Source organism: Megalopta genalis, chromosome 6 (assembly GCF_051020955.1).
Source record: "Megalopta genalis isolate 19385.01 chromosome 6, iyMegGena1_principal, whole genome shotgun sequence".
In the NCBI taxonomy this organism is placed as follows: domain Eukaryota; kingdom Metazoa; phylum Arthropoda; class Insecta; order Hymenoptera; family Halictidae; genus Megalopta; species Megalopta genalis.
The window spans coordinates 7,356,890-7,384,698 of record NC_135018.1 but is presented as its reverse complement, the minus strand read 5'-3'; the positions used below and the strand labels follow the sequence as shown (position 1 = coordinate 7,384,698).

The window sequence follows — 27,809 nt, the reverse complement described above, 5'->3', positions numbered from 1 at the left end:
TCGGCAATTCTTTTCTAGTGAATGAGATACTCCTTCCTTAAGTTACATAAAATTTGTCTTCAGTCGCACAATTTTCTTGTAGCTCCTATAATAGTTTTTCTGCAGCACACGAATTTTCCCGAGTTCTGCGACATTCCCGCGGACTCTACAATTTCGTGGTCGTCTTTAGAATTGCTTCCAATATTCCACAATATTTTCCCGTCAATCTGATCTTGGTTCTAGGTGCTACAATGCTTATCCCGAGTCCTTCAATTTTTGTTTACGTTTCACAATTTTTGCTAAGATCATGAACCATTTTCTCGGGCTCGGAGTTTTCCATAGAGCACGGACATTGTATCTAAAGTGCCCGTCGAACGAGACGGCCCTGGTCGAAGTCACCGAACTCCGTTCCTTTTCGAAGATTAACCTCGACGGCTAATAATAAGAGCTGCGATAAAACAGCGCGAACAAAAGAGACAGGGGGTGGCGGCATGGTGGCGGTAGGAAAACGCGAGAGCGTGCCGCGGTCGTAGCCTAGCCGATGCACCCGGTGTGCATCCGAGAACGGCTGCGTTTGCCAGGGACCGGTAATAAACTTTTATCTCGTGACATGCCTACGGTTTCTCGGAGCACGCGTTTCCTCCGCCTCTACCGTCGGGGCGCGGTCCGCCGCGCCAGGCCGCGGAAAAGGATCGCGCAACGCCGATAAAACGCGTGCACGGTGCAAACAGAAGGGAAACCCGGCCGATTCTGCACCCCCTGTCGAGATAAAAACTTTAGCAGTCGGTGTTCGAAATACGCGGGAACGTTTGCTGGCCAAGAAAACGACGCCAAATTCGAAAGAATCGCCCGAGACTTCAAAATATTCTACAGCTAGATATCCTAGATATTCTAGAACGATATTTTTATAATATAATATACAGAGAGTGATTCACTGTGAAGCTGTTACAAAGCAGTATGTATCTCGTTGGGCAAAAAGTAGTCTGATTAATGATTGTAATTCGTTGGTCACTATACATTTTTTTATAAATTAGCTACGATAACTGACTAATTTATAATAACGAGTTATATTATAGTTATTATAATTATTATAACTAATTATTCACAGTAATTTATGATAAACAACGAGTTATTGTAGTTATTATAACTACTTTATAATAACTAACGAGTTAGTCCAGTTAGTATAATTAATTATTTATAATATATAATAAATGACGAGTTATAATCATTAATGATTGTTTAAACACAATGTGCCCAATTTTTCTCGTCAAGAAAAAATCAAACTTAACTTTCCTATCGAGTATCAAACACACGTACGAAGAGACCTGTACACATTTAACGATTTTTCCACCAGAAAAGTAAAAAGCTTTGTATCAATAAGTCCTCTGTACACTTTCGTCTACGTTTTTATGAACAATGGAAATCCTTGTTACCCTTTGTTACGAGCCATTGTAACATTCGCTAATAAGCAAACGCGGACAGGGATCCCCGTAAAAGAGTGCAGTCAAGGTAAAACCGAAAGTTCAAGCCCATGGGGAATGAACGGGGAATTCCAACGCGGGACCGATATCCATGAAGAAACGCGGAAAGTCCTGCGGAAATGTCGCAGCCACGGCTAAGAAACAAAGAGAACAAAGTTAGGGGAAGTTACGCGGACGGTGAACCGCGCCCTTTGAGCCGGTGGACTTACTTCTGACGCGGAACTTCACCGTTGCACCGTCGCACCGTTGCACTCGGCGCAACGCGAGAGTTCGCAGCGATTCTTGCATTGCTCTTGAAATATAAAAACGATTGAACAGCTGGATGCCAGAGCTACACGCTGCGTGGCCCCCCGGGAATTGCTCTTTTAAGCCCCTGTTCTTCCGCAAAAGCTTCCTTCTTTCAAAACGGTCTGCTCGATTCTCGCTGTTCCAAAGTTACACCGTTTCATGAAAATCTAATGCACTGTATCATTCATCAAACATGCGGCAGCGTTTGTAGATTATCAACATTGTAGGAGCTTTTATCAAATGATCGGTATTCCATGTTAAATTTAACGAGAACGTAAATATATTTAGAGTCAAATGTAGCAAGAATATGCATTTTATGAAAGCCTTTAAAAATTGAATGCACTCTGTCATTCATCAAAGATTCGATAGCATTCAGAATTTATCAACCTCGTAGAAGCTTCTATAAAATGTTCAGTATTTTACCTTGAATTTACGAAGTGCACAGACGTATTTTAATGAATCAAATTGACTATACCATGCATCGAGAATTCGATGGCATTTGCATTTCATCAGCCTTGTAAAAAGTTCTATGAAATTATTTATATTTTACGTCGATTTTACCAAAAGACTAAATACATTAAAAATTCAAAATAGATTGTATCACCAGAAATTCGACAGCACTCGCAATTTATTAAGCATACGGAAACCGTATTTTACCAAATTTGGAATATTTTATCTTGAATTCACCAAGAGCATACATCTAGGATTTACCCACAAGAACGTCAATATCAGCATAAAGCATCGCAATCCGGTAACCATCCGTTCGAGAGAAGTTAGATTTGTTGCGTAGCACAAGACGCAAGAACGATAAAAACAGCAGCCAAGACGACGGCCGATAGCAACAGTCTGTAAAAACGACCCAGTTCATCAAGACGAGGACTAATGAATGTTCCAAGAATCCAAGAACCCCGTCTTTAGGTGCTAATTAAAAGATGCAACTTGCTGACCGAACTAACAAAATTATTTCTCCCGACGTAATAATTCGTGGAACTTCCCGTTAAGTTTCACAGTTCACGAAACAAACGAGATTACGACGTTAAAAGCTGTTTTAACTTTGTTGACGCTCCTAGCTATTTTTATTCGAAAAATCTGCATTCTACGGTGAGAGAGAGAGAGAGAGAGAGAGAGAGAGAGAGAGAGAAAGAGAGAGAGATTCGCGAAGTCTACTTCAGAAAACTAAATAGTTGCCGAATGCCTAGACATTCGTCTTCTTTCATTTGTTTATACAATATATTAACTTTTTACATATTTTACATTTCTTATACTTTTTATATTCATGTATCTCGCATTTCTTATATGTATTTTTGTATATTTCCATATTTTCTGTATATGTAGTTCACTATAATTTATGTAGTTTATATAGTTTATAAAAATGTAGTTTAGGTACCTAGTTATATAAAAATGTATATATATAACTATAATTATAACTATATATATATAGTATAATATATTATATTATAGTTATTATTTAATATATATATATATATATATATATATATATATATATAGTTATAATTATAGTTATATTATTATTATATTATATTATATATATATTATTATATTATATAGTTATTATTATATAATTATAGTTATAATATAACTATCCGTATTATAGTTATATTATAACTATAATTATATATATATATATATATATATATATATATATATATATATATATATATAGTATAATATATTATATTATAGTTATTATTTAATATATATTATCTTTGACTCCAACGCTCATGTATGAAAATCCGAATGGATTTCTTAAGCATTTCTACTAAACCAATACAAGAATGTTTAATTGGCGGAAAAACTTGTATTCAACAAAAACTCCTAGTCATAGCTTTTTCCGCATCATATTGGGAGTATCGAAAAATGATCAGTTTAGAAGTTATGATTTTTGTCCCGAATTCCCACGTGGAATGTGCGACGGAAGAAATCGCGGGTTTCGGGTGTCGGAGACGATTCGCCGCCGGCAAGCTTGATTGCAACGATTTTTATTCCCGCGGGCGGCATAACAAGGCTCGCAAATTAGCGAGAGGAACGAGATAGCTCCCTCGACGGCTGACGCGATGAAATTTTCGCGCACGCCAACCGCAAACGAATAAACAACCGACGGGGCCGCGGCTTGCCGGCCGCGGCCGTGGTTCGGTGGCTCGCGGGAAAGCCCTCCGGCCGGCCTGGCCTCGTGAAAGCCATCGTTACGAACGTGATTTATAGCCGCTCGATCATGAGACTTTTAGGTGGCGATAACCGTTCGGTCAGAGCCGAGTGTCGTCGTTCGAACAGCTGTAAAATTTTTCCGCGCAACGTCATTGCGATCCGGAAACATGGACTCGTGTAAAACCCCCGGACGAGATCCACTGTACGTGACCGTGTCCCGTAAAGATGTAAAAATGTTACTGCTTCGCGCGGGCCGGCGTAATGCGTGCAAATAAAATCTAGCATGCCACGGGAAAAATTCAGGATCACGGGATTATTTTCCCCGACGGAGATAAAGCATCGTTTCGCGCCTGGATCCGCTTGGCGCGATCAAATTATCCGTATTGAACTTTCCAAAGATCATAGAAAATGGATCAGAAATTTTTTGAAGGATTTTTCGGAACGTCGCGTTTTGCAGAATTGGGATTTATCGGGATGAAATTTTAATCGGACAACATTTCGAATCAACTTAACTTCTCAAATAACATTTTATCCGAATAACATTCCGAATAAAATTTTATTCGAACAACCGTTTCGAATAAATTCTTCGAATAAAATTGTATCCGAATGACGACTCCAATAAATTGCTCGAATAAAATTTTATTCGAATAATATATCGAATAAATTCTTCGAATAAAATTTTGTCCGTATAACGTTTCGAATAAATTTCATGAATAAAATTTTATCGGAATTAACGTTTCGAATAAATCCCCCGAATAAAACATCAATAACATTTTCAAACTGTATAATTACAACACGTAGGAACTGCATAAACGTTTATTATATTTTGATAATTTTAGTGTAAATGTTTTTGCTATTTTGTATTTGATCGATTCGTTTTTGTCATAAAATCCGCGGTCTACTCGTTACACATACCCCTTTTAAGTAGGACAATGAGCAGACGAGAATAATTTACTTCGCGTAAACCGCAGAGATCGTTTGTCATTACGATAATGTCGCAAGTAAAATTAGCCTTTATAGAAGCGTCGATCTTTTATTGCCTTGACGGTACGGAGGATCGTTCTTTCCATAAAAAGGAACCCGTAAAAGACTGACTGAGTTGAGAATTAATTTCATCGTTCGGATTTTTCATCAATTGTTCGCGAACATTCGAGTGAAACGGAATACTTTTAACGGTGCACAGGAGACGTGCCGCACGGGAAAGATTTCTAGAACCGGGAACGACGTTGTAATGATCATAAGTGCGGCGGAAAAGCTCGAGCGTGGACGTAAACATAATTAACGAGGATGCGGTTCCGGTGATTTCGATGCGTGGCGATGCGTGTGCCTCTCGAGCATCCCGAAACGGTGCGCAGTGGCGTCGGAGACACGCGAAACCTGGCAGAAACTCGAAATATGAACATTCAAGAATTCATGATTATCCGTCGGTGGGTTATGGTTAAGAATATGCTCTCCTAGGATCAGTAGAAAATAATGATGCTGGCGGAATAAGTTCGGTCTCATTTGAGTTCAAACTTTGTCATTGCTAGATCGCGGATTTTATGCATTTATGGCAAAATTGGATACTTACAATTTAAAATAGTGTAAAAATTAAAGGCATTTTAAAACGTCATATTATTGTTGATCTATTATTGGTGACTTGACGTCAAATCGACTCCGTATCAATATAATGGGCGACAATAAAACAACAATCGGCGACTATAAAAACGAGCCGCGGCGCTCGAATAATCTTATCTTTTCTTCCCAAATTGTCCATTTCTGTTTAGAAGCTGAGGGACAATTTGAGAGAATTTACTATAGCTGACCGTGTAATGTTCGCGGGCACGTATCGCCAACCAGCGAGCATTAAACTCGAATCACGCGAAAGTAAAACCGCGGCAAGACGCATTAGCGGTACTCCGGCGATTCGACGTACGGACGATCGTCGTAAAAGTTTTACAATGAATTCCCGATGGCCACGATAAGGCGTCGAGCCTCGATAAATTTAACGCGAGCAAATATAGCGATCCGAATGGTACGGTTAATTGAATTTCTTCGAGATACAATTGTCTCGCACGACGGTGTACGCGAACTACGTAAAGCACCGGCGAGCCGTTTCCGATGATTTTGTCGACACGGTGTGTTCAACTCCGGCGAGGAATCGCGATTTCGCGTACCACAGGAAAATTCGAAGCTGTATATATGAAATTGCGCTGACTCGGAGGTAATCGAGACGCCATCGAATTCACCGTATTCGTTCGTTTAATGCCATTTCCGCTGGAAATTATTCAGTAGTTTCTACGAATCTGTGATACAAGGCTGAAAATGTTTTAATACATTTTTCAATAGCAACAGTAATTGTATTGTTGGAAATAATTATAATGGTAGAAATAATTATGACATTAGAAATAATTGCCTATAACGTTAGAAATAATGATAACGTTACAAATAATCACGGCGTCAGAATGAACTATGGCGTTGGAAATACGTAATTACGACGTTAGAAATAATTATGATCTTGAAAATAATTATGACGTTAGAAATGATCGTTCTAAATAGAATCTTTTATAAGATTATATTGGCTCGAATTGTTAATCGTCATTAATCCGAGTTGGTAATTGTTAAAACGACTTGTTATTGATTTTCTCTACAAAATTATCGAAACTACAAAAATGCTGTCGCAATAATGTTTGTGCAAACTTCATTATCGAAGCACGTATTAAAATCTCAGATAATCTGTTCTCGTTATGATCACGAAGCAATACATACGTGCGTATCAACGATGAGCATTGCAAAAACACAGCAAAAGTCACGGCTGAACGATGGAAACGTTGACCAGTTTTTGAAAGCAAACAAGCGCGTGTGATCAGATACTCCGCTGTGTCTTTTTTTTCAGTAGAATTTGGTAGAATTGATTCTTTCGTTTATGGAGAACTTGCCGGCGACGAAGTTTCAAGAACCGTTTCGAATATTATTCGTAAACTTTTAGGTGCCACGTGCCAAAGCCAGAAGAAAGATCACGGAAGCCTTTCAAATAGGCTTAACAAATTTGAATGACCTTGGAAGTTCGTAGAGTCCCCCGAAACTCTTCGACGCGACTCTTCCCCTAAACTTTAGGGCCTAAAGTCTCCGTAAGTACTCGAAGTTTTTAAGAGCCTTCGGAATAAGTTATTAATTGTTACGCGAGAGCACTTCCGGAATTTCAACCTCTTCTTCGAGAACGTTTCTTCGACTGCGACGAATTCTATCTTTCGTCTGCAGCGGAGAAGTTTAATAAGATTAAAACGGTTCTGATGCTTTCACGTTTCTACCCGTCGCGATATTGTTCTTGTCTGGTTACATCAAGTTAGCGCCTGCGTTCGCGTAAGAACGTTTACTATAATTACTTGAACTTTTTACGATCTTCTGAGAATATAATATCGATCGAACTGTTCATTCTTAGGACACGGTTGCGTCAATTTGTAGTTTCAAGATAGAGATTCATGCAACGAATTCTAAATACCAACATTTTCAAATTATTTATTTAGCTGTCTAACAAAATTTTGTTCGAACATATCAAATGAATCTTACGAATAACATTTTAATTCGAATAAATAAATAATAATAAATAATATATAATATTTATATATAATATATAAATAATATATAATATTTATATATAATATATAAATAATATATAATATATAAATAAATAATAATAAATAAATAAATTATTACTGAAATAATCTTTGAAATAAAATTTTAATTCGAATAATCTTTCGAATAAATTCTTCGAATAATTCGAATAATATGTACATCGAATAAATTCCTCGAATAATTCGGATAATATATCTACATTTCGAATAAATTCGTCGAATAAATCTCACGAATAAAATTTTATTCGAATAATATATCGAATAAGTTACGTATCGGACCTGGGTAAATTTGATTTGAAACGAAGGATTCTTATTTTTGAAAATAAGAAATGGCTATTTAAAATAATTAATTCCTCACTGTTACTTTCAACGGTGTTATTTGAAAATGGAAATAAAATCGATTCACTGGAAATTATAGCAAATCTCGAATAATGAATTGGTTACGTTATTCTCTCATTTATTTTTTACCTTTACATCAATTTGTTTTTCTTATTTGATTCTAAAAGAATTGTGCTTTTCATTATCAGTGACATCGTTACTTTTTCACGGCTGATTCGCAAGATCCTTGTCTATCTCAATTTTTCCGGTGAATTTACAGTTCCGAGTTTTCAGGAAACCGCGAAGCAGAGAATCCAATAGGAATCGCGTTGTACGGTTGATTTCGTAGGCCGGCACGCGTCGATGCAATAATTGCGCGCAGGAAACGAAGATCCACTCACCTGTCCGTGATTATCAAATCCGTATTTGGCGGCGATATCGGCTGCAGCTTCCGGTCCGTCCGGCACGTGTACCGCAAATTGATTGCTGTAGATTGGCAGGGGTCGCGGGCGTGGCGCGGGCTCCGATTTCACGAGGACACCGATCAGCAACAGAACGCACAGCGACCTCGCTTTCACGATCATCATCTCGTCGACCGGAAGTGACGAGAGGACGACGAGGATCGGAACGAACTGAAGCAGGACGAGGGACGACGGGTGGAGGGGGAGGAGGAGGAGGCGAATGGGCCGAGGGACTCGACGAACGATCCTTTCACGAGCCGGAGGCTCGAGGACCGGCCGACGACACGCACGAAACTAGATCACCCGTGAAATCCGACGCGAGCCGCGATTTAATTCGCATTTAATTCGTTCCAACTGGTTTGCCGTTCGCTCGATATTCATTCGATTCGGGCCGACTTAGGCAACTCGGGCCAAGTCCATCCCCGCGGACGCCCGCACTGTCGACAGGGCCAGAAACGAATCTTAGATACCGGGGAAGTTCCGAACCGAGAACCGATCACTGTCGAGATTTCGATCACACTGCTTCCTGCTACTTCTCTGTCTCCTCGGCTTCGTCTGAAACGAAAACAATAACGGGTTAGATCTTAGATGGTTGGATTCGATTTTACGTACACTGCATATTCCCGAACGGTTTAGATTTTGCACGTTTTATTCGGATAAGGAACAACGAATCAAATAATATTCGAAGAATTTTTTTTATTCGGAACGTTATTCGAAGAAAATTTGATTCGAAGAGTGTTTTCTAAATGTTTCGCGAATAAAATATTATTCGAAGAATTTATTTGAAATATTTCGCGAATAAAATTTTATTCCAAAAATTCATTCAAAATATTATACGAATCAAATTTTGTTCGAGATATTTCTCGAATTCTTCGTTCGAAGAATTGATTCGAAAGATAATCCGGATCAAATTTTATTCGAAAAGATTCGAAAAATTTATTGGAAATATTGTTCGAATTAGGGTAGTGGTGCTGGTTACTGTGCCGATGGCCAATTCCTGTGACTCTGCTTTATATTCGGGTATAATGAACTTTACATTTATTTTGTTTATCTTTGAAAGGAAGTATTTATAAATATAAATTCTTCATTCTTTTACTTCGTTTATTTTTGACTAAAAAGATTTAATATGTCTTCTTCTCTTAAGATAATTATTATGCCCGAAAAGAAACCAAAGGCACAGCAATTCGTCTGCCCACAGTAACCGGCTCCACTACCCTATCTCGGCGAGGATTTTCACGCCGCGCGGATAACGCTCGTAATATGTTCTAATCTCGGAGTCTGCTTCGCCTTTTTTCTGCGGTCGCCTCAGCTCGATAAGACGGGTGTTGATCGTTTGACCTGGTCGCGCGTTTGCCACTGCGAAAATCTTCGAAACATTATGCGAGACTCGAGGGTACTTTTTATTTGAATTGCTCGAGGGAGTTGCGACCGCGCGAAGCGTGTCAAATGCTTCGTTTTTGCTCATTAACCCTTTGACATACCGTCTTCGTCGCAGTTACTGTAATTAGACATTTTTCGATTGCAATAATTTCTTAGAAGGGAAAGAAAATTGATGCTTATTGTGTGCCTAAATTTACTCGAATGCTTGAATATTGATGACAAGAGATTATATAGAATTTTATTCCAATTTCAAAGGACAGAATAACATCTATACTCAAGTTATTGTCAGAAATTTTCATGACGCGTCGGACACGTCAAAATACGTCAAGGGGTTAATTGCCGCCATATAAGATCCATTCTCAGAGAGTGTAAGATTATCATCGATTTTATTACAACTAAAAAGTGTTATTATACTTATACATCATACATTTGACAGATCGATGTTTCTGGATAACGTAATAAGCTTCGAAATATTTATTCAATGTGTGTACACATAATAATGCGAATAAAATATTAAAGGTGTAAAATATTAAACAAGTGCGCGTGCACCTGTTATGGAACACCATTTTCGAATCATATTACCCGGGTTTCATATTCAATGTCTCTAATTATGGAACGGCTTCCAGCCAGTTTACAAATAAATAATAAAAAAATAGTAATAAATTTTGAATATTTGTCAAGGTTATTTTATCGGTACAACGTGTTGACCTTTCTTCGTCCACTAATGTTTAATGCATCGTAATAAAAATGAATTTTTCACGTATTTGAAAGAAGATCCGTATCGTGCTCTGTCGATTCAAATAGCCAAGCAATCCTTCCAAAGTACGTAAAAAGAAAACGATGGCTTTTTCTCTACCAAACAATGAACGATCTCCATTCGAATTCAACACCGTACCGTTCCATTAGTTTTCAAGCAACTCGAACAATTTCCAGCGTCTCGAGGCAAGCTCGGTTCCCCAGTTACACCGTAACAGAAACGTCGGCATTCGCGGCTACGCGGTAAACTTCAAGGATTAATCTTTCGGCCGAGAGATTTTTCGTCGGGCGGTACATATATCGGTTGCCACATTTCTTAGCAAGTTCCGTGATCTACATCGCGTCGCTCGCAACCATAAATCGCATTAACACGATAACGACTTTATTGTTAACTTGGTTATAAACTGCGATGGGCAGAGGGGAAATTAATAAATTCCGCGTTTCGAAAATACTGTTCCGATCCAGGATTTGTCGGAGCTTACCATTAAATTACCAACACAACTGGCTGGACGTTCGCCAGGTGAACCGGCGAAAAAGAGTGCGAGGGATCAAACGAGAAACAAAACAGGAAAAACAGAGAGAGAGAGAAAATTTGGTAGGGGAGAACTACCATGAATAGGACATTACCATTATCTCAACAATTATGAATCTTTTTATAATTAAATTACACTTGTTTTCTAACTGCTGCAATCAGGGACAAATATACAGGGTGTTCCACAATTATTTTCTCAGCCGAAAATGAGGGGTAGCTGAGGTCATTTGAAGTAACTTTTTCCTTTGCGAAAATGCAATCTGCGGCTTTGTTTACGAGTTATTAACGGAAAACACTGACCAATGAGAGGTGATGGCGCGAAGTTCGAGAGCCCGCAGCACGTGGCTTTGACAGATGGTCGGGTCGGACTCGAGCCGCGTACGAAGTATTGAACAAATCACGAAGCGAGAACTTTCCGGATTTTTTTTTACTACGTAACAGTGACATTTTTAAGAAAAACGCTGTTCACCTTTACTGTAGAACGTTCAGAATAACCTTGAATACAACCTTGACATATCGAGGTTATGTCAAGGTTATGCCAAAGTTATATCAAGGTTAACCTTGATATGTCAAGGTTGTATTGAAGGTTATGTCAAGGTTATGTCAAGGTTATTGATAATATTCTTCATATTTCTCTAACAAACATATCCCTTACGTCCTTTAACACGATTATTATTCATTAAATTAGCTTTGCGAATCATTCGTTGAACTGTGTTCGGACACGGAATTATTTAAATTGAAATATCATTTACGTACTTTGTTAATCTTCACTGTACACCTTGCTTAAAAATTTCATATGTTACGGACAAGGTGTCATGCACACTAGAAAATTAAAACGGCCGTCACGGTTAAATTACTTACTATTTCGGGTCCGAAAAATTAGTAAATTTTCTTCGGACGCTCTTAAATAAAGGTGAACAGCGTTTTTCTTAACAATATCACTGTTACGTAGTAAAAAAAATCCGGAAAGTTCTCACTTCGTGATTTGTTCAATACTTCGTATGCGGCTCGAGTCCGTCCCTACCATCTGTCAAAGCCTCGTGCTGCGGGCTCTCGAACTTCGCGCCGTCACCTCTCATTGGTCAATGTTTTCCGTTAATAACTCGTACACAAAGCCGCAGATTGCATTTTCGCAAAGGAAAAAGTTACTTCAAATGACCTCAGCTACCCCTCATTTTCGGCTGTGAAAATAATTGTGGAACACCCTGTATATGGGCACTCTTTAAAACGGTATAACTTTTCTTCAAACTGTACTAAATGACTTGAATTGATTTTTGATGATAGAGAGACTAGTCTACTAGACAATGACTGAAATGCTTTTCTTAATTTAAAACCCAAATATATGAACTCCTTTTAAATAAAAAACTCATGTTTCTTAACTCTTTTTATCTGAACCAATAACGAAAATATAAAAAAACGCGTTTCGTAGATCTTGATGACTTGTATGCATGCTGAAAATTTCATCGAAATCGCAGGGTCGAAATAGCGTAGCCTAAGTCTGCAATTTTCGAAAAAGCGTAGCGATAGAAGGACGGTGTCAAAGTCGACGATCAAGTTTCCGGATGTCTATAGATCTCCGAACTTCCGAGATCGAAGGAGCCGCGATCGTGACTCGACGGAAAGCGAAGAATCGTCTCGTTGCGCGGAGCGTATTAATCATCCGCGAAATGACTATCATTTTCCGTAAACATGGAGGAATGCCCCTCCAGCGAAACGCTCTGATAACTTCGCGAAAAAACACTGCTCGCGGGGGAAAGACCACTCACGACTGTCTCATGAGACGTATCGCGTATATTTAGGCTTTTGTTTCCATTTATGGATGTACATCGATTTTTTAGAGAGAGGGAGGGAGAGAGAGAGAGAGAGAGAGAGGATGCACATAGGAAAAAATCAGATCGCGCATGTTCTGCATGCATAATGCACTTGCACCGCAAGAAATAATGCATCGACCGCGTGACCAAGTCCTTCATTTTTATTCGACGCTTCGATTATCCCATTGTGGTAACCCTTTGATACGATCGCGCTTAATAGAATGCGATAAAAAAACGTAGCAGTCGAGGACAGATTGTAGCCGGCTGATTGCAACCGCCGCAATTAAAATACACTGTTCCTGCTAACTGATGTAGCCCGGCTCTTGATGTGTTGCTTGACTCTTTCGCTTTCTCCTTGTTTTTTATCGGTGTATGTACATACATACTTCGTGTGTTCCGTGTTTCTTAACTGATGTTTCTACAGCGCGTATAACGTGAATGCGCGAATAAAATTATTAAATTGTTTAATCTCGTTCGAATAATTATCCATCTAAAAAGTTATTCGAACAATGCCAACTTCTTTGGCTGAGAATGGCCGTCAACGTCGACAACTGCATTGTTCTGAAAATGGTACGCCGCGTCCGCGAATTAATTACCATTTAAATTCTAAACGCAAAATCCTAAAATCATACATAGTGTCGGCGGCTAATTACCAAAGTAAGCAACCGCTAAATATGGCAACGCCCGTAAGGAGGGCTTTATCGCGTCCCGAGACACTTATTCGAATTTTCGGTCGGGTCATTAGCTGGAAATTATTCAACCGGGCCGGCGATAAAGTTATCCCGGCACGTGATCTGCTAATTGTTTCAACGGGGTCAGTTACGCGGTCAGTTTCTGATGGCCGATTCGGCGCACAAGCGGGGATAGGGTGTTCAGGCACCCGTTTAGGCGCGCCAAAATCTAATAAAATTTTTATTTTATCCTGCACACACTGAAATATCTTCCTTATTTTTGCTCGTTTAAAAAATGTGTCGCAACAACTTTGTTTACTTCGAAGCTAGGAATATTATGATTCATGTTCATTATCTGTATATCACCATGATATAATGATAGAAATATGTAATCTCATTTGAAAGAATATACAGGGTGTCCCAGGTTTTAATGTTCAAACTTCGTCAGTGTATTCTATAGCACAAAGTAAGAAAAAAATGTTATGTAAACATAGGTCATATAGAGCTTTATTAAGAAGTTATAACAAAAATTCAGAATAGGAATAGCAATCAACTTGCTGTTACTGCGAGCATTGGCTTGAATAGATCAGCACATGCCGTGTGTTTATTAATACATTTCGAAATGTATTAATAACCGTTGTTGGCAATACATGATTAACATCAATCGAAGATTTTTTTTTTTATTTTTTTCTTAGTTGATTACTATTCCTATTCTGAATTTTTGTTATAACTTCTTAATGAAGCTCTATATGACCTATGTTTACATAACATTCTTTTCTTACTTTGTGCCATAGAATATACTGACAAAGTTTGAACATTAAAACCTGGGACTCCCTGTATATATTCAAATTATTTCGATATTTTTCTTTTCTTTTCTTCGTTCTCTTTGTTTGTACTCATACGATTGCTATGTAAAATATCACTCTTTTTTATTACTTCTTCAGTAACAAGGGATTTTTCTGCCCGTATACACGAATAAATTACTATCATTATTATCATTACTACTTATTATTATTATTAAATCGATAGTAGTTGAAGGTTCGCCACCAGTTAAAGATTCGCCGATATCTTGAAACATCGAGTGAAAACATCGATTTTGCGAGATATTCTCTAATTGTAAGATATTATCGATCGGTCATCGCTACCAAATACTTGTACGGCGTGCGGTCGCCTAACAAAATTTCCTGTCGCGAGCGGATCAACGCCGGAAGAACGGTCATTAGTCGGTATATCGACGAACAGGAAAGGAGGAAATCGGTCAGGATTGCTTCTCGGGACCGGGAGCCCGACATAGGGGACACTCCTGGCTTTGCTCGCCGTGTTCGATACCGGGAACAGGGAAAACCGACGCAGTTTCGGAGGACGTACGATGATCTAATTTCGATCGCGAACTATTGGCGCGGGTATGGGCTCGCAGAAGTTCGGCAAGTGGTCTTCCGGTAAAGGGAGAAGTCGATATAGACCGGTCGTATTGTCGATAGTTACCGCGGAACGAGCGAAAGCTCGTTCCAGTTCGACGCGGGGCTTCGAGTTAACTGGATCCGCCGGCGAAATTACTATTGCGCGCAACAGTTTAACAGAGAAATTGGAGTGACGCGCGCGAAAGATGCGGCTTCTTTTTATTAAGCTGCCGGCAACATTCCAGACGGATTTATTGCGAGAATCTTCGAACCGCTCGACTTTTCCGAACGCGGTCTCGATCGACACAGCTGTCGCTAGATCGCGAATGCTTGTACGACAGTTCTTTTAATCAATGTTCGTTGGATTTATAATGCACGGTGGTGGAGCAGAATTACCTCTGAATTACATTCGAAGAATTATAATTACATTGTAATTCGATCACAAAGTAATTAAATCACAAAGTAATTCGATCGCAACAATAATTCGATCACAAAGTAATTAAATCACAAAGTAATTCGATCACAAAGTAATTCGATCACAAGGTTATTCGATCAGGAAGTAATTGGATCACAAAGCAATTCAATCGCAAGGTGATTCGATCACAAAGTAATGCAATCACATTATAACTAGGAGAAACGTAAATAAGATTTAGTATCGAAAATAAGCCCGAGCCTTTCCACTCCGGTTGCAAATTCATCAATTCGTCCAATTCCAGACGATAGAACAGCGCAACAGGGTGAGCTCATTCGAATAACTACAAACGATGCCACAGGTTAAACCGAGAGCATCCGTAAACGCATACTGCGGAATCGGCTTTCATATAAAAACAAAGCGCTACGTTATAAACAACAGGAAGTCGGGCAACAATTCGGCCGGCAAACAGCCGAGCACTGTTGATAATATTCATTCGCGAGTTCCGGCGAACACACGGTTGAATTGCATCCGATCAATATGCAATAACTTCGTAAATTTCTATTTAACCGAATAGTAAAAGAACTGCTGGGCCAAGCATATTACATTTAATTCTCATTCATGGAACCGGCGGAACCGTTCCCCGAGCGAACGGGAATCACCACCGGCGACCAATATGTAACTTCATGAACGTCTATTTAATTGAATATTACACAAACATTCTGTGCGCGCCGGATCGATGGTCCCGGCGCTTCGAGCGATCGACATTAATCGAAGTTAATCGATACGGCCCGAGATGCACTGCGTTATCTAACGCACGCGATCGAACCGCTAACAAACCGTGGGAGTTTCGCGCCCGACATCGGTGTCATCGATTCGCGGTATTTTTAACCTCGGGCGCGGCGTGTGCCGATCGGGGAGCCACAAAGCGACCGGCAATTACCGCGAAAATTCTCGCGGACGCCTCTTTCGTTAACTAAAGGTACCCCCGAATACCAGGGCCACGGCAGATTGGAGGCCGAAGAGCCGCAACGAACGAAAGCGGGAAAAATGAAAGGAAAAGGTATCAGAGGCACAACGCGGTGACCAAATGAAGGCGGCGCGGAGTCAATTGTAATTACGCGACTCGCCGGAGCCGTGCAAGTTTGTCGCGTGAAACGAGCCACCGACCGGGAACAGCTGCTGCACGATATTTCTGTTCTAATTACAGAGCAACCGCGAGCAATTTAACGAACGTCAATCAGAAAAAACAACTCGGCCCCGATAAGACGTATCTCGTGCCTAAAACACCTTCCGACCGACCGCGAACCTGATACCGAAATTGCCAGACGCTGCTTCTGCATTTTAACAAATTCGATGTACTAGAACCTGGTAATCTGCATAGTTGGCTCGATTAACATTAAGCCTAACATCGCTGTAACAGGTCTCACATTTTTTAGTTTCGAATTGTTGATATTATGAAGATTTTTTTTTTCAAGAAACGATTGAATCAATTTCTTTAATCAAGCATGGATTGTTATAAAAATGGCGGAAGATTTAAATAAACGCAGTCTTTCCGTCGTTATAATGCAACATGCGTTCGTTGCTTTTAAGGCTCGGTAGGTTTAGTGTGAAAAAGGGTGACAGAACCACCTGTGAACATCAGCTGCAAGTAATTTTGTGGATAACATTTTGAAAATATGTATGTGTTTTCAGAGCATCTTTTTTACAACAGATTCAAATACGTAGAAATTAATCTTGTAAATATATTTCTCACGTAAGAAACAAAAAATCGGAATTGTAGTTTTAGTGCGTTAACCCTCTGTGTGGGCCGAATTTTTTTCTTAAATATAAAAAAATTTATATTTAATTTACAACGGAAAATCTATTATTATAAACCTATATATGCTCATTAACACGTTCCGTGCCGAGCTTTTTTTACTCGAATCTTCACACTTTGATATTTTACTAAAACTTGATGTATTACGTGCAATTATTAATTCTCGTACACATAACAACGTAACAAAAACTTATCAACGCCCATTCTTGCGGTGGAAATCGATTCTTCGGTTCTAAATTTCTTGTAAACAATTTGTTCAGTTCACTAAGTAAACATGCAAGCGTGTACCATCGATGGTACACGTGGCACGGAACGTGTTAAAAAAAATATTTAACAGTTCAAATAACTTTATTATAATTAATTCAATTTGTAACTTTGAAGTAACAACGGCTTACAATTTTGGCGTTAAACATTGATGTACGTTGCATTTGGAACCGGTTGCCAAATATGCAGTTTTCTGTGGTCCTGAATTTTCCTCATCCGATGATAATTCGGTACTAAATTCATCGTCACTGTCAATAATATGTATGCGTCGTCTGGATGATCTTCATCGGACTCAGAATCTAATAAAGAATCTTCGGATCTATTACCGCTGATGCGTCTAATTCTAATTCCTCTTTTATTTTTATATGATTTTGTATCCATATTTTGGGCATTCGATATATAAATTTGAAAATAGAAGAAAGCACAACCGTTATCCTAAATACACTCGAATCTAGCACAATATCCCAATGTAACCTGAAAGTTACAAAACTGTATCATATACAAATAGTAACAAAATGATTATTGAAATGCAAATAAATAAATTATTATCAATATACGAACCCAGAGCTATTATATACGATTTTTTTTATTTAGTAAACATCGACAAAAGCACAAATAATCTCAATTGCGCAAGATGGTTCGTTGGTTTCTATCTGCAGACAACTTGCAAGGCATTTATTTTGACATTTCAGGCTGATGGTGCTGCCAACCGTCATCAATATTGTTATCGGTTATTTCAGAGGCATTATATAATTAAGACGTGTACATTATCTTGTGAAAAAAAACTGAAACTATTTGGTAAAATGTGGATATATTAGCTTGTCACTTGAAAGTTACATGGGCCCATAGAGGGTTAAATGAAAATTGGCTTTAAAGGCGCGGAAATTGGGGCGTCTAGCCCGACGAAGATTCGGTCGCGTAGAGGAGTTTTACTATGTGCGGCGTGCACAGGTTGGCATAGCGTGTTTCAATGTCGCCTGCATCCACGAACAGGCGTCTTCCGTGCTGAATTCAATTACGAATGACACGAGGTACTCGCCGAGAAGACGCTGATGACGACAGCATCGAACAAACACGCGTCTGGACGGTGCGGTGACAACTACACTAATGAATACGCGCGGCCGACGAATAACGATCCGCGCCTCGTTTCCATAGGCGAATAATGAGAGAGCAAATAGTACGTCGGCGTCTCGCGGATTTTAAACACGTCCGAAGGTCGGGAAACGTTCCCTTCTTTTTTTTTCCTCTCCGCCGGTTTTATCTGCAGCTAACAAAATACTCTTGAATGCTCTATTAGCACGCTAACGAACGAACGTTTTCCGATGATCCAATTTGCTTGCTGAAACCCAGTAAACGCTGCCCAGAACTGCCTCCAAAGTGGATCGAATTCAATTCCGGGCAACGTAACCCTTCTATTTCACATTAATTAATTAAATATCATATTGCGAAGTAGAGCCAACTGTAATCGTAACCGACCGTAATTGTGATCTGTAGAGGATCCCGGATTTCTGAAATTAACCTAATTAGAGCCGTGGGTGTCGGTTACCTAAACTTGATCAATTATTGTGACTTTCGGTTTGTTTTCGGGCAGAATTCTGCTACTTTGAGCTGCTTTAATTTTGCTGCTTTGATTCTGCTACTTAACAACGCGAGTCGCGATTTCAACGAATTTATGTTAACGCATTAATTGTACTGTGGGATTAATTGAACGTATTGGTTTTGCGTTTATCGGAAAAACATTGTGAAAACAAATTCTATAGACTAAAATAAACTTAAGCAAAATGAAGCACTACTAATGCAAAATGATCAGAAATTCAAACGACAATAAATCTTCGAAGTGACAATATGTGATTTGCGGCATTCTTCCTTGCAGCCATGGAATTAACATTACATCTATCGAATAAGACATATTAAATTCCGTTATTCTTTCGTTTTATTTATCTTCTAATCAAACATTTAATGTCTACAAAAATAAATAAAATATAAAAGAATACAAAAATTTAATATCTACAAAAATAAATTAAATAAAAGAACGCGAAAATTTAATGTCTACAGAAGTAAACGAAATAAAGGAATACAAGAATTTAACGTCTACAAAATTAAAAGAATAAAAAAATACGTTTTATTCGATAAATATACAGTTAATTACACTCAAAAACAAACCAAAGGCACAGCAATATATTGGTCACCCCACAGTAGCCAGCTCCCGCTGCAATATTGCTTACGAACTTCGAAATGTTTGTGCTCGATTTTAATCGACCTAGACACTAAGAACTTAGAGATTTAATTAACACGTTCCGTGCCACGTGTACCATCGATGGTACACGCTTGCATGTTTACTTAGTGAACTGAACAAATTGTTTACAAGAAATTTAGAACCGAAGAATCAATTTCCACCGCAAGAATGGGCGTTGATAAGTTTTTGTTACGTTGTTATGTGTACGAGAATTAATAATTGCACGTAATACATCAAGTTTTAGTAAAATATCAAAGTGTGAAGATTCGAGTAAAAAAAGCTCGGCACGGAACGTGTTAATCGTGCTGAACCTTTAGGCATTTTTGGACTGCACTTGAAAACGGCCGCTATGCGAATCGGAAACTGACCGAACCACTTGAGCTCGTCGCGTAATTGTGGCGGCGACGACTATCATATTTGGCTTCCAATGTGACCGGTATAAAAACCCCATTGTTCCGGCGTAACATTTAAATTTATTCTAATTTCCACCCGCATCCGAACGAACCAGTAACCGTCACGTGGTCAACGACTTGCACGCACTTCCAGTTATCGCTATCAACAAGCCGTCGATCTCTTTGTGAATTTATTGTGAAAATGTGAGCTTATGGTTAGAGCGGTCTAACTTCAAACACTTCTGCTAGACAGTTGTTTCGTGCAAGACTAGATTTATAGTCGCGAATTTTTTCAAATCTGTCCGATCAGTTTCCAAATTGTGGTATATTGGTAACATATAGACATAACGCAACATAACACATAAAGACATTACGCAACGATTACGAAACAATTATTATGTATTAATGCTGCGGAATATCGAATCGATCGTGTTTCGTGCAGGACTAGATTTATAGTCGCGAATTTTTTCAAATCTGTCCGATCAGTTTCGAAATTGTGGTATATTGGTAACATTAATTTTTGGCAACAATAATCGTTCTTATTGCCTCAACGATTATTGTTGCGAAAAAATAATGTTACCAATATACCACAATTCGGAAACTGATCGGACAGATTTGAAAAAATTCGCGACTATAAATCTAGTCTTGCACAAAACACACGATCGACTCGATATTCCGCAGCATTAATACATAATAATTGTTTCGTAATCGTTGCGTGACGTCTTTGTGTTTAAAATAAATTCAATTCAGTATTCGGATGATATTTGCCAAGCAAATGCTCTCGCACAACATTATTTTACGCAATTGCTGCAGGTAATTTGCGATGAAATTATTTTCAACAGCCCGAGTCGCACCAGCGATAATCTCTCGACCGATAAATGTCCCACGATTAATCGATCAAGGCCGAGCAGAAGCGTAAGCAAAACATTCGAGATCACCCGGCATACTTACACGGACGAACACGATTGCAGTCTACGCGACAAACATAACGACGACGAATAAAAAAAGAGAAGAAGAAAGGAAAACAATTATACAGGAACCGGCAGCAACCTCTTTTTTCTGCTCTGCGCATCGCGTGTAACATTCCCTGAAAAGACAACGCTACACGCGAACCAGGCCACCGAGCAGAACGAGAGAGGGGGTAAAAAAAAAGGAAAAAGATGGAGGAAATCATCATGAAGACTGTAGCAACGTCGCAGCGTGGCTCGCGAACGTAACGCGAAACCGTAATTAGTTTCGGCCCGTGGAGGAGCGTTAATCGCGGATAAGAGCTTTCGCAAGCTCGCCTGATTAACACGTTGAACGCCACGGGGGTCACCTGTGACCGGCACTTAACTTGTCGGTGACGTCATGGGGGCCACCGGTGACCGGCGCGCCCAAATTGATAGATATATATATAATTTAACCCTTTGCAGTCGAAGGCATTTGAACTCGAAATCCAAAACAGTTCTTCTGACCTATAGTATTTCCATGTTATGTAACTTGGTGCATTTTATACCCATGAAATTGAATTCTGCGACTCGTACAATAGTTACACTTTTAACAGTTTTTTAAATATAAACTAAATTCGATAATGTTACAATTATTTCGAAACATGCTATCAAAATTTTTAATGGCGACTTAGAGTCGCTACTCGACTCCAAAGGGTTAATACAAATGTCAATATCTAAAATTTTGTATCATTACCATCGTCGATTCAGACAGTGGCCCCTGTCGCAATTAACATGTCAAAAACATGGTTATACTCTGTAACTTATCTATTGCAGATAATATTTCAACATTATATGTATCACATAACTACGATTACATTTTTTTATCCAGCCGCTTAACTTTGCAATAGTCGCAACAGAAGTTTGTCTATTTAATGGTCTTTGCATCATCGTGTGACTTTGTCGTTTTATTGTGTTATAAATGTTAATAAACTCACGAATCATAAATTAGTAACAAGTTAAAGATTCGCTTATGATTGGTTGAATGTTTTGATTGGTCGGACACTCGACGTTTGTCATGTGACCGTTCCCTATTTATGTTAATATCAGTAATATTGTCTCGAAAATTTTGTGGCAAAACAATAACAAACTTGTGTTTTGTGATTGGTTTTTACAGATATTCGGTGCTCAGCCGAAGAAAGTGACTCACTAGTGCATCAGAACGTTTGCTTCTCCACTGTAATGTGTTTTTTCGCCTGAACGAAAAATCTTGGGATTTTTTGTCCAGATTAATTTGAGAAAATTTCATCCGAAGCAATGTCGTCGCCTAGGAAAAATATTTGCCGACGAAAGTCATGGTGATCTCGTGTGCGGGTATTGAGTGTACTATGTAAGCGCGTGGACCTACAATTTCTGTAAAACCGGCGTGGCATTCAACGTGTTAAAGCGCGTCGGCTGGGACACGAGATTTCTTCGAGTCTGTTCGGCGAATACGATTCACGCTTATCGATGATTTTTCGCGGCGCGGCGATCGGATCGTGCGCGTGAAATGCGATTCGTTGCTTTCACAGGCTTTTTCACCGCGTTGAGCAACGTGTTCGCGTACGATTCGCCCGCGAGATCGCGGTCAGCGCGATGTGTTTTCGATGAAAGTGAAAGAACACGCCGATCAACGACCCCGCACGCACCTCCGGCTAACCGAGAAATTCGCCAACAACGACACGCTACGCTACCAGATTCTAGCGGATCAAGGACAATACGCACGGAAACCATCCTCTCCACCGTTCCGAGTGGCTTCGAAAAGCGAAACTGCGGAAAGTTAAGTTGCGGAAAATCATACGTTGCGTTGAATGCGATGGGAACAGTTGATAATTTTAATCGCTAGACGATCACGGCTAAGTTCGCTCAAACCCTGATAAATGTTCACGTATTTTTGGATCTACTTCTACGTGTAAGATCATGATGGGGCGACTCGAACTGTAAACTGGAACATTAGAACGTTCGTAGCTACGGGACGAAATCGGATGGATTCGGACACCGTCGTTCCGGTGTTAAATTGCTCTTACATAGACAGAAGTCGAGAGGTAGATAGATTTACAAGAACAGAGTTGAGATTGTTAAAATGCAGACGTGAAAATGCGATCGTGTACTGAACACTGTTATTTTTCGAATGACTAAACTATTGTAATTTTTACAGTATTGCATTATGAGAACAAAATATGGACTTGAACGTCATATCTTACTTGACAATAATAACCTGTCGAGTTTTAAAAATGACCATCGTGTACTGCTTTTTAAGAATTATTGTAGTGTGTGTTTGAATTGGACAGTTTATTCAATCGTTTTCTATATGGGAGAGTCTACATAATTTTAACCCTTATCGGACATAATGTCACGTGGGGCGTGACATACGTCCGATAAGGGTTAATAATTTTTAAATAAAAAAGGGGAAATCGGTCATTTTGACCGACAGGGTAGTTTTAGTGTTAAGGAGAAAAATGTTTTTCTGGATATTGTGAAATATTTTATTTCTTCCAGTTTGTATTGTACTATTTGTATGTTTAAACTGGTGTTATTTATATGTAGAGGATTTAAGGTGCAGATCTCAAGATGGGAAGGAATGCGCTGATACTTTAAAATATTATCGCTATAGACCGCGAATTTGATGTTTTTCTGACCAAAATGAGTAGATCAAAAGCAAAACTGTCATAGTATTTAAAGCACTCGAAAACATTGTTGTATTGTTTTGAACTTGTTAAAATGACTCGAGAAAGAAATTAACAGACGTTAATTATAGTATAGTATAGTATATATACTATACTATAGTACGTATAGTATCTGAAAATTGATGTAGACAATTTTTAGTGCGCATAAAAATCCACAGTATATCACATACAACTAGTACATTAAATGCTACAAATTAAATTAATTATTAATTAATGCCGTTTATTACTTATACAACTAGATATACAACACCTACAGACACAAACGTACAAAGGCACTAATGATTTAAAATCTAGGAACGGGGAAAACAACTAAAATCGGATAGCTCTGACACGTGGACGCAAAAAGTAAGAGGAAGAAATGGTGTCGATAACAGCAACTTAATTTAAAAATTGATGAGCAAATCGTATTTGTCAAGAGTGACAAGGTGGGAAACAAAGCAAAACTTCACTGGTGAAATATATATATTCTTGTAATTTTTACAAGAATCAAGAGAAAGATAAGTTATCGCTAGATTTACAGAGCACTAAAATCCGCTGTTTTATATTAATCTATAAAAGTAACAATAACAGATTTATTCTGATTTTTAACGAGTGCTATTGTAATATTTGCCGCAATTAACACATATATTGGTCTTTGCGGATTCCGTGAATCTAGAGCGTCAAAGGTAAAACTTTATCTTAGTAATTTTCGATACCATAGATCGAGGATCTTATAGTAATAGAAATTTAGCAAGCTAAAATCGTAAAAAAAAATGTATTCGTTTTATTAGCGATCCTAACAAATGGAAAATAATACAACGATATCTTTAAATGTATGTAACGTCTTCAGAGTACACTTCTCGGTACTTCCAGTGCCAATCGTTTCATAACAAATATCGAAACATCGACACCGGAACTATGCGCCTGAAGTTGTGAACGCTAAGTTTCTCTGCACAACAAAACGATCTTTGCCTATATTTGATCATCGATACACGATCTACATAATTTTGCCCAAAGGAAACCTTCGAAATGTTTTGGAGGATCCGCGTCCGCGAAAGGTCAAGGAACCTCGTGGGTCCGTTACCCGACGCCCAGCCACGCTGCACACCAAAATTTCTTTATCGAAACGCAAAGAGACGAAGACGAACAACAGAGAGGCACAGAGCAAATAAGGTGGCGTACCTCGAAAAGATGAGTATACATACGCAACTGGCAACCCTAACCGTTCCCCGTCGAAACACGCGTTCAACGGCCCCGACGAAACCGGGCCTCGGGACGTAAGAAACTCTCCGCCACGACACGAGATCCAAGCCGCGAGAGAGAAGTTTCACGAGGAGAAAGTCACTAGAAGGCACACGAGGACGCGATGTCAGCTGACAGAAACAAAGGCCGCGCGGAATAGCGAGAGCGATCGGTCTCGAGCTCTCCGACATCGAAACGACAACAAATCGTCGCGGACCGTTCGAATGGAAAACTGATAGATTTGTCCGGCGATTAGGAGAGACGATCTCTACGGAGTAATGGTTTCTTTTTTCGCGTTCGAATTGAAACTCTGGAGGGGAAAGTATCGGACGTGTTCTCATTTACCTGCTCGATGTATCACGATGTCGCTGGGCTGTCGGTGAAATTCCAGCTATTTTCCGGCGCGCGACACGAATGTCAACGACTTTGGCACGCGAGACACGGAACGAACTATGTTTTGGCAGTGGTTCGCGGCATTTTCTTCCGTCACGAGGGTCCCCAGGCGGAGCGGACCGTACCGGACGATGACACGCGACCGATAGAAACAAGACACCCGCGCACTGAGCAAGTATCCCCGTGGTAAATTGTCAGAAGAGAACCGAAACCGACGGACCGAACTATCACCGATCGTCCAAACCACTACGGGCCAAGTGTAGCACCGCACTGACTGCTCTCGCCGTTCACCAAGGCGATAAACAAACTCGTCGCCTCTCCCTCGCGAGTCTGCCCTCCTTCTCGCTGTAGTCCCTTCCTCTTCCAGCCAACGCGTGTTCTCTCTCGCGCGCGGACGAGCACCGAGTACGCTTGAACGAATTGTCCGTCTTCGTCCAATCAGTGGACTCGTGGCGCCGCGTCATCTCACTCTGCTCGCCCCACCTGGTCGCACGCGCGTCCTTCTCGCACAGGCTAGCGCTTCTCCTTTCACCGATTCATCCGACGGTGCTGCCACCATCGAACGACCAACCCCCACTATCGCTCAGCGGACTGCTCTCTACCCTGTCACCTGGCGTTCTCGATTTTCTGCGGTTCCAGGGGCTTCACGTTCGAGCTGAACGACGACACAGCTTCGGAACTATTCTCGTCCACGTGCACACCGAATGTCACTTGCGGATGATGGGAATAACACGCGATTCGACTGCTTCCGTCAAGAGACAACGCAGCGTGCGACATGTTTTGACACACTGACGTTTCGTACTGCTTGCGGATCCCTTTCGGGTCAGTGCTGACACCTTGCGGCCACTGGCCAATCTTATTGTTAACGCCGTTTCGAAACATTGACACGCTCATGATCTTGAGGTCCTTATGATCTTCAGATCTTTATAGTCTCGTATGCCATTTAGTCTGTGATTAATTGTATTAGAGATAAAGTGTGGTAGGTAAATATGTTAATTATTACGTTGGATTTTGTGTCGCTTGGACCGAAGTACCGACTTTCGTGAAAATCAGTTGGTTTCTTGCGCCCTCTACGTTGCGGAACGAACATGGAATTACAATTCGTCTAAACACAAACGAAGTATAGCTGACAATGAGAACAATTTTGAAGAAGTGATGGCCAAGAATTAAGTGGATGATCGTTAAAATGTAACAAATTAAAAGAAATTTGTCAAATCAGCTAAAGAGATATATTCGATGATTGATTTATTCCTACACCTTGTTTGCGTTTGTGCAAATATTTAGTATTTGTCTGCATTATCAGCACTAGATTTTGAATAATTTTTAATGGCAGCGTTTTATTAAATAAATGTTAATTTAAAATGATGTTGCGGTCCTGAGCTGCTGCATTATGATTATAATCTTATTTTTCATGTAAAATTTGTAAGGAATTAAACTTCTGATGGTAATTGACGAACAGATATAGATGGCTTTAGCAGAGCAGAGTGTAATTCTCTGCTTTGCCGCGAGTGTTGATAGTCGTGCAGCGGTAGTATCTCTCTTCCATTTTGGTTTGTCTTTTCCGATACAATAGCCAACATGGTACGTACGTTTTGATATTTTCTAATTTTAATCAGTAAAAATCATAGCAATCTTTCTTTAAATGTGTAAACGAATCACTTTGCAACGTATTAATATGCACATTGAATAACATAATCGAAATATTGTTCGCTTAAATCTGTTTTAACATATTTGTTGAACGTAGTTTTTAAAGTTTAGGTTATGTGCAAGTGTTGCCAGTATTTCTTCGTTTCTTTTTTTGTGTATATCGACATCGAGCGAAAGATAAGTTGAATTTGGAAGCATGATTTGTAAATATAAAATGAGATTTATGTTTGTAGAGTCGCGTCAGGACTAAGACGGTCAAAAAGGCCGCCAAACTCATCATCGAGAAATATTACACTCGATTGACTATGGACTTCCACACCAACAAGAGGATATGTGAAGAAATTGCTATTATTCCTAGCAAATCTCTCCGTAACAAAATCGCTGGGTAAATATATTTTTACATTTTAGTTTATGATGTTACTTCTTGAGCTGATTTACGATTTCACTATACCTGACAGTATAACAAAATAATGAGAAACAATTTGTCGTGAGTGTAAAAATCTAAGACTTTGTACTATTTTTTGTTAAACAGATTTGTTACGCATTTAATGAAACGTTTGAGACACAGTCAAGTGCGTGGTATTTCCATCAAACTGCAAGAAGAAGAGAGGGAACGCAGAGATAACTACGTTCCTGAGGTCTCTGCCCTGGAACACGACATCATCGAGGTCGATCCAGAGACTAAGGAAATGTTACAGATGCTAGGATTCAACAATATTCCAGGACTCCAACTTACGCAATCTCAATTACCACCATATAGCAGACGTTCTTAATTTTTTCTTTATAATAAATAAGTTTGTTAGTGTTGCACTTTTTAATAAAAATGCAAGCTGACATTCTAAAATAGTAATCTTCTTTTTTTTAGTTCTTTATAATTATATAAGTCCGCAGTATGTAACGTTAGCTTTATAAG

The 27,809-nt window shown here is 39.3% G+C and overlaps 2 protein-coding genes across 2 annotated transcripts in view; one reads left to right on the top strand and one right to left on the bottom strand.

The window, feature by feature from the left end:
• Positions 1 to 26,059, bottom strand: part of LOC143259608 (uncharacterized) — a 73,750-nt gene extending 47,691 nt beyond the window's left edge. The window contains exons 1-2 of the mRNA XM_076522673.1: positions 25,202 to 26,059; positions 8,248 to 8,862 (exon numbers count right to left, since the gene is read on the bottom strand). Coding sequence (XP_076378788.1) covers positions 8,248 to 8,433 — 186 coding nt within the window. The 5' untranslated portion in view covers positions 8,434 to 8,862; positions 25,202 to 26,059. The remainder of the gene's footprint in view (positions 1 to 8,247; positions 8,863 to 25,201) is intronic.
• A 617-nt stretch (positions 26,060 to 26,676) lies between these two features.
• On the top strand, positions 26,677 to 27,746 carry RpS17 (ribosomal protein S17). The gene is made up of 3 exons (XM_033487081.2): positions 26,677 to 26,830; positions 27,130 to 27,281; positions 27,429 to 27,746. Exons 1-3 carry the CDS (start codon positions 26,828 to 26,830, stop codon positions 27,667 to 27,669), a joined length of 396 nt encoding a protein of 131 aa, XP_033342972.1. The 5' UTR covers positions 26,677 to 26,827; the 3' UTR covers positions 27,670 to 27,746.
• The last annotated feature ends 63 nt before the right edge of the window (positions 27,747 to 27,809 follow it).

Coding starts and splice junctions, on each gene's coding strand:
- RpS17 (XM_033487081.2), top strand. Junction 27,282..27,428: donor CTCCGTAACAAAATCGCTGG/GTAAATATATTT, acceptor TTTGTTAAACAG/ATTTGTTACGCATTTAATGA.